Source organism: Oncorhynchus mykiss, chromosome 8 (assembly GCF_013265735.2).
Source record: "Oncorhynchus mykiss isolate Arlee chromosome 8, USDA_OmykA_1.1, whole genome shotgun sequence".
In the NCBI taxonomy this organism is placed as follows: Eukaryota; Metazoa; Chordata; class Actinopteri; order Salmoniformes; family Salmonidae; genus Oncorhynchus; species Oncorhynchus mykiss.
Window position 1 is genome coordinate 68494387 of NC_048572.1, and position 12223 is coordinate 68506609.

At 41.0% G+C, this 12223-nt stretch overlaps 1 protein-coding gene across 1 annotated transcript in view; it reads left to right on the plus strand.

The window, feature by feature from the left end:
- LOC118965633 (uncharacterized protein K02A2.6-like) overlaps positions 1-11977 on the plus strand; it is a 30961-nt gene extending 18984 nt beyond the window's left edge. The window contains exon 3 of the mRNA XM_036986881.1: positions 11493-11977. Within this exon, the coding sequence (XP_036842776.1) occupies positions 11493-11977 (485 nt within the window). The remainder of the gene's footprint in view (positions 1-11492) is intronic.
- Positions 11978-12223: the final 246 nt, after the last annotated feature.

Consider the following 12223-nt stretch of genomic DNA (forward strand, 5'->3'; position numbering starts at 1 on the left):
CATGAAAACACTTTGGGATTTTCAACACAATGATTCTCATAAAAAGAAGAAGTGATGCATTCAGTCTCTCCTCTGGCATGCATAGTATTTATGTCAGCCCTCTGATTATAATGAAGAGAAGAACGTGCCAGTCTGTTCTGGGCCAGCTGCAGCTTTCCTTGCAGCACTGGACCACACGACTGGACAATAATCAAGATTAGACAAAACTAGAACCTGCAGAACTTGCTTTTTGGAGTGTGGTGTCAAAAAAGCAGAGCATCTCTTTATTACGGCCAGACCTCTCCCCATCTTTACAACCCTTGAATCTATATGTTTTGAACTTGACAATTTACAATCTAATGTAACGCCAAGTAATTGAATCTCCTCAACTTGTTCAATAGCCACACCATTCATTATCAGATTCTGCTAAGGTCTAGAACTTAAGGAAGGATTTGTACCAAATACAATGCTCTTTGTTTTAGAGATGTTCAGGACCAGTTTATTACTGGCTACCCATTCCAGAACAGACCGCAACTCTTTGTTAAGGGTTTCAGTGACTTCATTAGCTGTGGTTGCTGGTGCGTATATGGTTGAATCATCAGCATACATGGACACACATGCTGTGTTTAATTCCAGTGTCAGGTCATTGGTAAAAATATAAATGAGTAGAGGGCCTAGAGAGCTGCCCTGTGGTACACCACACGTTAGATGTTTGACATTAGAGAAGCTTCCCTTAAAGAAAACCCTTTTGAGTTATCTTAGATAGATAGCTCTGAATCCACGATATGGCAGAGGTTGAAAAGCCATAACACATACATTTTTTCAACAACAGGTTATGGTCAATAATATCAAAGGCTGCACTGAAATCTAACAGTACAGCTCCCACAATCTTCTTACTATCAATTTCTTTCAACCAATCATCAGTCGTTTGTGTCAGTGCAGTACATGGTGAGTGCCCTTCTCTATAAGCATACTGAAAGTCTGTTCTTAATTTGTTTACAGAGGAATAGCACTGTATTTGGTCAAACACCATTTTTTCCCAACAGTTTGCTAAGAGCTGGCAGCAAGCTTATAGGTTTGCTGTTACAACCAGTAAAGGCCGCTTAACCACTCTTGGGTAGTGGAATTACTTTGGCTTTCCTCCAGGTTTGAGGACAAAGAATTTCCTCTTGGCTCAGATCAAAAATGTGACAGATAGGAGTGGCTATAGTCAGCTACCATCCTCAGTAGCTTTCCGTCTAAGTTGTCAATGCCAGGAGGTTGGTCATTATTGATTGATAACAATAATTTTTCCACCTCTCCCACACTGACTTTACAAAATTCAAACTTGCAATGCTTTTCTTTCATTATTCGTTTTTTTATGCATGAATACAATTACTCATTGTTTGTTGTTGGCATTTCCTGCCTATGTTTGCCCACTTTGCCAATGAAATAATAATTAAAGTAATTGGCAACATCAAATGGTTTTGTGATGAAAAGCCATCTGATTCGATGAAAGATGGAGTTAAATTTGTCTTTCTGCCCATAATTTCATTTAAAGTGTTCCAAAATTATTTTTTTCCATAATTCTTCATATCATTGATCTTGGCTTCATAATACCGTTTCTACTTCTTTTATTTGAGTTTATTCACATAATTTCTCAATTTGCAGTAAGTAAGACAGTCAGATGTGCAGCCAGACTTATTAGCCACTCCTTTTGCCCCATCTCTTTCAACCATACAGTTTTCAAATTCCTCATCAATACATGGAGCCTTAACAGTTCTAACAGTCAGTTTCTTAATACGTGCATGTTTATCAATAATTGGAAGGACCAATTTCATAAATTCCTCAAGTGCAGCATCTGGATGCTCCTCATTAATCACATCAGACCAACACATATTTTTAACACCATCCACATAAGAGTCACAGCAAAATCTTTTACATGATCTCTTATACATTACTTTAGGCCCAGCTGAAAGGCAAGAACCTAGGAAGAAACCTAGAGAGGAACCAGACATAGGGGTGGCTAACTGACATTTCCTCCTGAGATGCTGACCTGTTGCACCCTCTACAACCACTGTGACCTTGCTGGTCATCTATGAATGTTTGAACATCTTGAAGAACAATCTGGCCTTAATGGCCATGTACTCTTATATTATCCACCAGGCACAACCAGAAAGGGACTGGCCACCCCTCAGTCTGGTTCCTCTCTAGGTTTCCTCCTAGGTTCCTGCCTTTTTATGGAATTTTATCCAGCCACCGTGCTTCTACATCTGCATTGCTTGACACCATACCCAGCACAGTGATCACAGTTTGGCATTGAGCTAGTTCCATTCCACCTGCATAGGAGTGGATGGAATTCAATATGAATATATGCAAAATATTGGTGTGTTCTGCTTATGTAAAACTACACTGCTGCGGTTCCCGTAAGAATGTGTGTTTCCCATAGGATGCTGTGGACAGTACCTGCCAAAAGGTTGGACACACCGACTCATTCAAGGGTTTTTTCTTTATTTGACTATTGTTTAACATTATAGAATAATAGCGAAGACATAAAAACTATGAAATAACACATGGAATAATGTAGTAACCCAAAAAGAAATCAAAATATATTTTACGTTTGAGATTCTTCAAAGTAGCCACCCTTTGCGTTGATGACAGCTTTGCACACTCTTGCTTTTCCAACAGTATTGAAGGAGTTCCCACATATGCTGTGCACTTGTTGGCTGCTTTTCCTTCACTCTGCAGTCCAACTCATCCCAATCCATCTCAATTGGGTTGAGGTCAGGTGATTGTGGAGACAAGGTCATCTGATACAGCACTCCATCACTCTCCTTGGCCAAATGGCCCTTACACAGCCTGGAGGTTTGTTTTGGTTCATTGTCCTGTTGAAAAACAATTGATAGTCCTACTAAGCGCAAACCAGATGGGATGGCATATTGCTGCATAATGCTGTGGTAGCCATGCTGGTTAAGTGTGCCTTGAATTGTAAATATATCACTTACAGTGTCACCAGCATAACACCATCACACCTCCTCCTCCATGCTTCACGGTGGGAACCACAAATCTGTAGATCATTCATTAACCTACTCTGTGTCTCATAAAGACATGGTGGTTGGAAACACAAATCTCAAATTTGAACTCATCAGACCAAAGGACAGATTTCCCCCGGTCTAATGGCCATTGCTCTTGTTTCTTGACCCAAGAAAATCTCTTCTTATTGGTGTCCTTCAGTAGTGGTTTCTTTGCAGCAATTCGACCATGAAGTCATGATTCACGCAGTCTCCTCTGAACAGTTGATATTGAGATGTGTCTGTTACTTGAACTCTGTGAAGCATTTATTTAGGTGCAGTTAATTGTAATGAACTTATCCTCTGCAACAGAGGCAACTCTGATTCTTACTTTTCTGTAGCGGTTCTCATGAGACCCAGTTTCCTCATAGCTCTTGATGGTTTTTGCGACTGCATTTGACGAAACTTTCAAAGCTCTTGAAATTGTATGCATTGACTGACCTTCATGTCTTCAAGTAATGATGGATTGTTGTTTCTCTTTGATTATTTGAGCTGTTATTGCCATGAAATGGACCTGGTCTTTTACCAAATAGGGCTATCTTCTGTATACCACCCATACCTTGTCACAACACAATTGATTTGCTCTAATGCATTATGAAGGAAAGAAATTCCACAAATTCCACAAAGGCACACCTGTTAATTGAAATGCATTCCGGGTGACTACCTCATGAAGCTGGTTGAGAGAATATCCAAGAGTGTGCAAAGCTGTCATCATGGCAATGGGTGGCTACTTTGAAGAATCTACAATATTAAATATATTTTGAGATTTTGAACACTTGTTGTTACTACATGCTTCCATATGTGTTATTTCATAGTTTTATGTCTTCACTATTATTCTACAATGTAGAAAATAGTTTTAAAAAATAAAGAAAAACCCTTGAATGAGTAGGTGTTTCCAAACTTTTGGCAGGTACTGTGTGTCCACAGCATGCTATGGGAAACAGTCATCCTTACGAGAACCACAGCAGTGTAATTTTACATAAGCAGAACACAGCAATACTTTGCATATATTCATGTTGAAGTCCATCCACTCCTATGCAGGTGGAATGGAACTAACTAGAAAATAGTATAAATAAAGAAAAACCCTGGAATGAGTAGGTATGTCCAAACTTTTGACTGGTAATGTAAATCTGGAGAATCTCATTTCATGATGAAAAAAAATGTGCATGTACTGTGCTGTACTACACACAATACGCACACACTTACGCACACGCACACATATGCTTGCAGGCAGACGCACACAAACACACACACACATCCATACTAGCATGCTCGCAAGCAGACACAGACACGCACATATAAAGGAGGAAACAGTGCTAGTCAGACTGGTCAGAGGTTAGCAGCCTTGTCTCTGCACTACAGGAGTCAATCAAGGAAATGCAGCAGCTCTGACAGGAGAATAATTTTAGTGTTGAGTATGGAGGTAAGATAGTGAATTAAGTGTACATTGAGGCTCTGAGACAAGAGTTACTCTCTATCCCCTCAGGGCACAATTCCCATTCACTTGTATTAAACATTAGCTGATCAGAGCAATCTTCCACAATATCCCCCCTGTCATATTTTTCTCCATTCTTTTTGTTTGAGGGCTGAAAAGATTTTTGTGCAAGAGGGAATGGGCAGGCAACCATATGTCAAGTCTCTGATTTCCACACACACACTCACACACTGAAAAATAGGTGTTTATTGTCAACCTTGAATCATTGTTCCCTTCTATGTTAAAGAGATGTTTTACATATACTGAACAAAAATATAAACGCCACATGTAAAGTGTTTCACACACCCAAAAAGCTTATTTCTCACAACTTTTGTGCACCAAAATTTTACATCAGCAGCACTAGTTGATGAACAAAAGAGCAAGAAGTACCTCGGATAAATACACAAGTGCACAATGATACCACACGGGACATGACCCGTAATCACCTGTGCAATACACACGGCACAAAAGCCAAAACACACAGCATAGGTACTCACACGACCAACGGACGGACATTGGAACAATAATCAACAGCCCAATGGTGAAACAATGGGCACATTTAGGAACATACAACCAGTGAGGTTCATAGGAGCATGTCAAATTGTGTCAAATAAAAGCTAAGAGTATATTTTTGAGAAATTGTCAGAGATATATAAATGTTTCAATCATTTTCAATCATTTTCAATCCTACAAATCAGTAATGAGCAAAGGCTGAATTGGAACCAGGTGTGCGTAATGACAGTTCAGTGCCTAGAGGCCGGTGACGTAGACCTCTACAACTGGTGCACGGAATGAGCAACAGTACTGGGAGGGATCTGTGACAATAGGACAAACCAGAACATTAAAATGTGAAGCATCACAGTCGATTTATGGAGCTAATGTATTTTGAAGGACCTAATTACTCCATGATCATTTACTGTTGACAATAGAGGTTTAAGATTATCTGGGAACTGAATGTCACTCCTGTCAATCATTCTTCTTGCAACCAACATTCCCAACCGACGCTCCTTCCCGGATGACCGTAAACCAGCAGTATGGTAAATCAGAGAGCGTTACTGGCAGTGGTTGCACAGCCGCAGGAGGACAAACAGTGATTAACACGATAGTACGTTTATTTGATGCTGTGCCTTCGACTGGAAAAGGTTTCCAAGGAACAAATTTCCACAGGTTATTTTCCTGTAAAAGGACCCATGAGCACCAACATGTGAGGTTCATAGGAGCATGTCAAAATGTGTGTCAAATAAAAGCTAAGAGTCTATATGTTTGAGAAATTAAGGGATATATAAACGTTTAAATCATTTTCAAACCTACAAATCAGTGATGAACAAAGGTTGAAAAAGTCTTAAAAGATTCAAAGATATTGTATTAGAAATACATCAAAACACAATCATGTTGAAGTAAAAAACCCTGCCAACTAATATCAACACTTGCTCAACACAAATATTTAGTTTTGGAGAAAATGTTCTGCCTTCTGTACATTTAAAGGTCCCACACAGTCATCCTATTTTCAAGTAAAAATAGCTTTGTAATGACCAAAACATCATCCTTAATATTTTGATGCTATAAAATGGTCAGAACAGAAATTGTACCTTTCTTCTCATCTCTAACTATCAGGAAGCATGAAAAAACACACTGAGTGGGTGGGGAGCTTATATTAATGAGCTTGCTTTGACTGACAGCTCTTTGAAACACCCACATGGTCATTGCCAGGTAATAAGGTAAACAAATACAACAGGTAGACCTTATATTGAAATGCGTATTTACATGCCCTTAACCAACAATGCAGAATTTTTGAAAAAGTAGTTAAGAAAATATTAGATTTTTAAAAACCTATTATTAACTAAGGTATTTAAAAAAACACAAGAAAATAACAATAATGAGATTATATATAGGTGGTACCAGTACCGAGTCAGCTTGCGAGCGTACAGGTTAGTTGAGATAATATGAGCTAATATGTACATGCAGGTAGGGGTAACGTGACCATGCATAGATAATTAACCTGAGTACCACAGTGGAGGCTGCTGAGGTATAATAATGGCTAGAACGGAGCAATGAAATGGGATACCATTCCAACGATTCCCCTCCAGCCATTACCATGAGCCTGTCCTCTCCAATTAAGGTGCCACCAACCTCCTCAGGAGTACCAGCAGCGTACAAAAGGTGGTCAACATGAACACTCATGAGAAATAGAGATGAGAAAGAATGGGGAGACATCATTTGACATAAAACGTGTGCAGGACCCCAATTTGTACAATTTGGAACACTTATCTCCCGTTCGAATGCTTGAAAAAAACATTACAAAGTAACAACATTTGCTATCATATCACATGAAACTTAATTACTTAGTCTAACTACAGAAAATGGTGGGGAGGGGAGTGGGAGAGGATGTTGACCCATGTACCCTGTTTCAATCAAGCAGGCTTCAGTCACCCACTTGGCTTCAGTCACCCCCAAGATTGAAGCGGGAGACAAATCCAGCTATGGCCCCCTCCTTGTCAGGCCTCTCACACTGGGCAGACAGGGGTCCTGGGATGGACAGACCAGGCCTCTCACACTGGGTAGACAGGGGTCCTGGGATGGACAGACCAGGCCTCTCACACTGGGCAGACAGGGGTCCTGGGATGGACAGACCAGGCCTCTCACACTGGGCAGACAGGGGTCCTGGGATGGACAGACCAGGCCTCTCACACTGGGCAGACAAGGGTCCTGGGATGGACAGACCAGGCCTCTCACACTGGGCAGACAGGGGTCCTGGGATAGACAGACCAGGCCTCTCACACTGGGCAGACAGGGGTCCTGGGATGGACAGACCAGGCCTCTCACACTGGGCAGACAGGGGTCCTGGGATGGAAAGCTCACGCTGCTTCCCCACATACGGTGCTGGATCAAGGGTGGCCTCATTGAAGAGGCGATCCAAGAGCCTTCTACTTAGCCTGTAATGTCTTTAAAAAGGGAAACGTTTGTTTAATAGGTAGTGATTAACTTTTATTGAGTGTTTTGAGTTATGATGCTATCAATTTGTATGTAGTGATCTACTCATTCTAAAGTGTTTTTTACATTTGAGATATGCATTATTTGATCGTGCACTTTTTTAGGAAATGCTCAGGGTTTTTGTGTGCCTGAAATGCTCAATTGACGCAGAATAAATAACAATGACTTACAGTAAGTTGGGTCTGTCTTCACAGGCTTCACAGCTTCTTTGCTTTGGTAAAAGCTCCTGCGGTGGTTTCCTGGGAATCTGTGCAGAGAGAGTAGATGTTGAATTTTCTAAAACGTATATCATTACAGCTTGATGATAGCAGAAAAACAAAAGGAGATGGAAAGTAAAATAATAACTTTGCTCAGAATGTGTACTGGACACCCGTCACATTATCTTTATTTTCAGTGCAACTTGTTCATCCTAAATGAAAAGCAGCTACTGCTGTTGGATTCTTTCATTTATCAGAAAATAGTGTAAAGTTAAATTTACACTGCCATTCAGTCACAAAGCAGTGTGCTTTTTCCAGCATGCTGGTAAGTAGCTTGCTAGCTAACAGCCACACAACAGATTAAAGTTTACAAGTATCAAAGCCAAAACAAGGTGTAGGAACACGTGATGATGGTTTTAAGGCGGTACATATTGAAATTAGTCAAGGAAAGCCTGCTCCAGAGTGCTCAGGACCTCAGACTGGGGTGAAGGTTCACCTTCCAACAGGACAACGACCCTAACCACACAGCCAAGACAGCGCAGGAGTGGCTTCGGGACAAATTTCTGAATGTCCTTTAGTGGCCCATCCAGAACCCGGACTTAAAAACAATCTAACATCTTTGGAGAGTCTTGAAAATAGCTGTGCAGCGACGCTCTCCATCCAACCTGACAGAGGAGAAACTCTCCAAATGCAGGTGTACCAAGCTTGTAGCGTCATACCCAAGAAGACTTGAGGTTGTAATCGATGCCGAAGGTGCTTCAAAAAAGTACTGAGTAAAGCGTCTGAATACTTATGTAAATGTGATATTTGTCATTATGGGGTATTGTGTGTAGATTGATAAGGCGAGAAAAAAATTAAAATTCAATCCATTTTAGAATAAGACTTTTAGAAAAAGTAAACTGTTCTGAATACTTTCCTAAAGCACTGCAGTTAAGCAATACGACTCAAGGCGGTGTTGTATATGGCCAATATACTTTGGCTAAGGGATGTTCTTATGCACGACTTAATGCGGGGTGCCTGGAGGCAGCCCTAGCTGAAACCCTCATGGTGCCTTATTGCTATTATAAACTGGTTACCAACATCATTCGACCAGTAAAAATAATGTTTTGTCATACCCATGTTATATGGTCTGGTGCACCACGGCTGTCAGCCAATCAGCATTCAGGGCTCGAACCACCCGGTTTTTAATAAAGGTTAGCGCACGGAAAACTGTAGTGCATAAGGGAAAAACCAAAAGACCTTGATATAGGGAAGGCGCATGCAAGCAGATGGCGAAATTTGGTTAGGATGGAATGATATAGCAAACCTGCAAAACAGTGAATGTACACCAGGAAAAGATTACCCTCCCCTGTGCCTCCACCCCAAAAACACACAACCCCCACCCCCACTCCAATTTTTTTTGTTGACAACCCTCACCTATTTTGGACCACCAGTATATTGATATACTTCCGAGTCATATTGGAAGGACCTCACACCATGTCATCGCGAGACTCCAAGTTTACTTCGATATGATGGCTATTATATCAATATTTTCACATGAAGGCGCTTCCACATCCATTTCTTGCATAATACATTTTTACTGACACAAAAAGCTCCCTCCATGTGGAACAAACAAATGATCTGTCGGCATTCAAAAAACTTTTCTAAAACTTCCAGTTTCCATTATAGCTGTCATGATTTAGTTTTATACCTCATGACTTTACTCACATAAAAACTATGAATGGAAACGTGGTTTCTGTCTACAATAAGCCCTGTTCTGGATCCACTGTTGAGTTCATTGACTGTAATGTAACCAGAAATAATTAGGGAGTGTTTAGCTTCCTCTTCCGTCTTTGGTTTGGGTCAAGGCATAGACACATACATCAATGTGTTTTGTTTGTCTTTATAATTCTGATAATGGACAACACTGGCTCTGTGAGGATGACAGAGATCACAGAATTTATTCCACATGAGTGGATTCATCCTTGACTGTGCTAAAGTTTTAATGATAATACATCCATAAAGTGTAAATATGTTTCCATAATAAAAACAAGTTTACAGCTTTCAGCTTTCAAATATCAGTGGGGCAATTCCACGATAACTGAGTTGGGCTAAGACTTCTCACTTAAAATGTATGCCAAACAAAAAACATTGATTTCAAAGTTTAACAAACCATACAACTTTATGAACAAGGACTACTTTTAGCAATTTACACTGAAAATTGTACAAAAACACATTTACTGGAAGATCTGTGCAGATGCAAAATTTGGTCATATAATCTTGGTCAAATCTCCCTCCATTTTTGTGTCGACGTTTTCCAAAAACTATTGAGTTATTGAACTACAGTTAATGAACTACAGTAAGCAAAGTGGATTTACATCTGGTAACGGAATTGCGGGTAATGGAATTTCGTCATGGGTCCCTGGTCTGTAATACACATAAATGCATAATTATGGATATGAATATCATTCTCTTCATGGTTATGTATCCTAAATGTGTACACAAAGGTATAATATGCAACATCTCCCTTTACATATTTGGGTGTTATTCTACACACTGGCTATTATTTTATTGAGCTCTACCCCCAAATAATACCAAATCAAAGACGCTTATGTTTCAAAGGTTTGGACATCAACCTTCAGCACAGTAGAGCTCAGTACAGTGCAGTACACTACAGTACATTAGAGTTCAGTACAATATAGTATAGTATAGTTCAGTACAGTAGTGCTCAGTACAGTAAAGTTCAGTACAGTACAGTACAGTACAGTACAGTAGATTATAGTTCAGTACTGTACAGTAGAGTTCAGTACAGTACACTAAAGACAAGTGTAGTTCAGTAAAGGACTGTAGTGTACTGTATAGTACAGTAAAGTAGAGTGTAGTTCAGTACAGTACAGTAGAATTCAGTACAGTAGAGCACACTACAGTTCAGTACAGACACAGCAAAGGTTCAAACTGTAGAACCCAGTTCCTGCAAATTTTATCTCTGGGATCCTCAGGATGACAAATCAGAGCAAGAATACTGAATGGAAGTACATTATTTACCTTCAGAGGTGAATGTATTAAACCAGTTGCAGTGATAAAAGCTTTGTTGTTGTGCACCATCCTCAAACAATTGCATGGTATTTTTTCACTGTTATAACTACTGTAAATTGGACAGTGCAGTTAGATTAACCAGAATTTAAGCTTTCTGCCCATATAAGACATGTCTATGTCCTGGGAAATGTTCGTGTTACTTACAACGTCATGCTAATCACAATAGTGCACGTTAGCTCAACCGATCCCGTAGAGGTTAAGGATATCTCTGTACTTTGCTCCATACTTTGCTCCATTCATCTTTCCGTCGGTCCTGACTAGTCTCCCAGTCCCTGCCGGTGAAAAACATCCCCACAGAATGATGCTGCCACCACCATGCTTCACCGTAGGGATGGTGCCAGGATCCCTCCAGATGTGATGCTTGGCATTCTGGTCAAATAGTTAAATCTTGGTTTCATCAGACCAGATAATCTTGTTTCTCATGGTATGAGAGTCCTTTAGGTGCCTTTTGGCATACTCCAAGCAGGCTGTCATGTGCCTTCTATTGAGGAGTGGCTTCTGTCTGTCCACTCTACCATAATGGCCTGATTTGTGGAGTGCTGCAGAGATGGCTGTCCTTCTGGAAGGTTCCACCCATCCCCACAGAGAAACTCTGGAGCTCTGTCAGAGTGACAATCGGGTTCTTGGTCACCTCCCATACAAAGGCCCTTCTCCCCGATTGCTCAGGTTGGCCAGGTGGCAAGCTCTAGGAAGAGTCTTGTTGGTTCCAAATATCTTCCATTTAAGAAAGATGGAGGCTGTCGGGTCTGGAGACCAAGGCTATGTACATTGAGGACTCCCTGGCTGCAGGGGGTATCCGTCCTTCTGCCTCCTCTGCCGGCTCAGGGTTCTTCTCTGTGAAGAAGGACAAAACCCTGCACCAGTGGAACAACTACTGGGGCCTGAATGAAATCATAGTTAAAAAATGTTACACGCTTCCACTCCTCACCCTTGCATTTGAGCCTCTCCAGGAGGCTACCATCTTCTCCAAATTGGACCTCCGGAAAACCTACCATCTATTACAGATATGGGATGGGGAGACCAACTGTAACATGTCTAGTGGGAAAGACAAATACCTGGTGATGCCATTCGAACTGACCAACGCTCCTGCTGTGTTCCAGGACGTGGTTAACGACATTCTCTTTGACATGTTGAACCAGTTTGTGATCATCTACCTTGATGACATCCTTGTTTTCTCCCGCTTGGCTCAAGAACATGTCCTCTATGTCTGACAAGTTCTCCAGCATCTTCTGGAGAACCAGCTGTTTGTCAAAGCGTAGAAATGTGAATTCCATCGCTCCACCATCTCCATCCTTCGATACATCATAGTTGCAGGCAACACACAGATGGATCCTGGAAAAGTGAGAGCGGTGGTGGATTGGCAGCAACCCACTTCCAGAGTGCAGCTGCAACGCTTCCTGGGGTTCGTCAATTTCTACCGCCGGTTCATCCGGGGATACAGCACCCTGGCTTCCCCC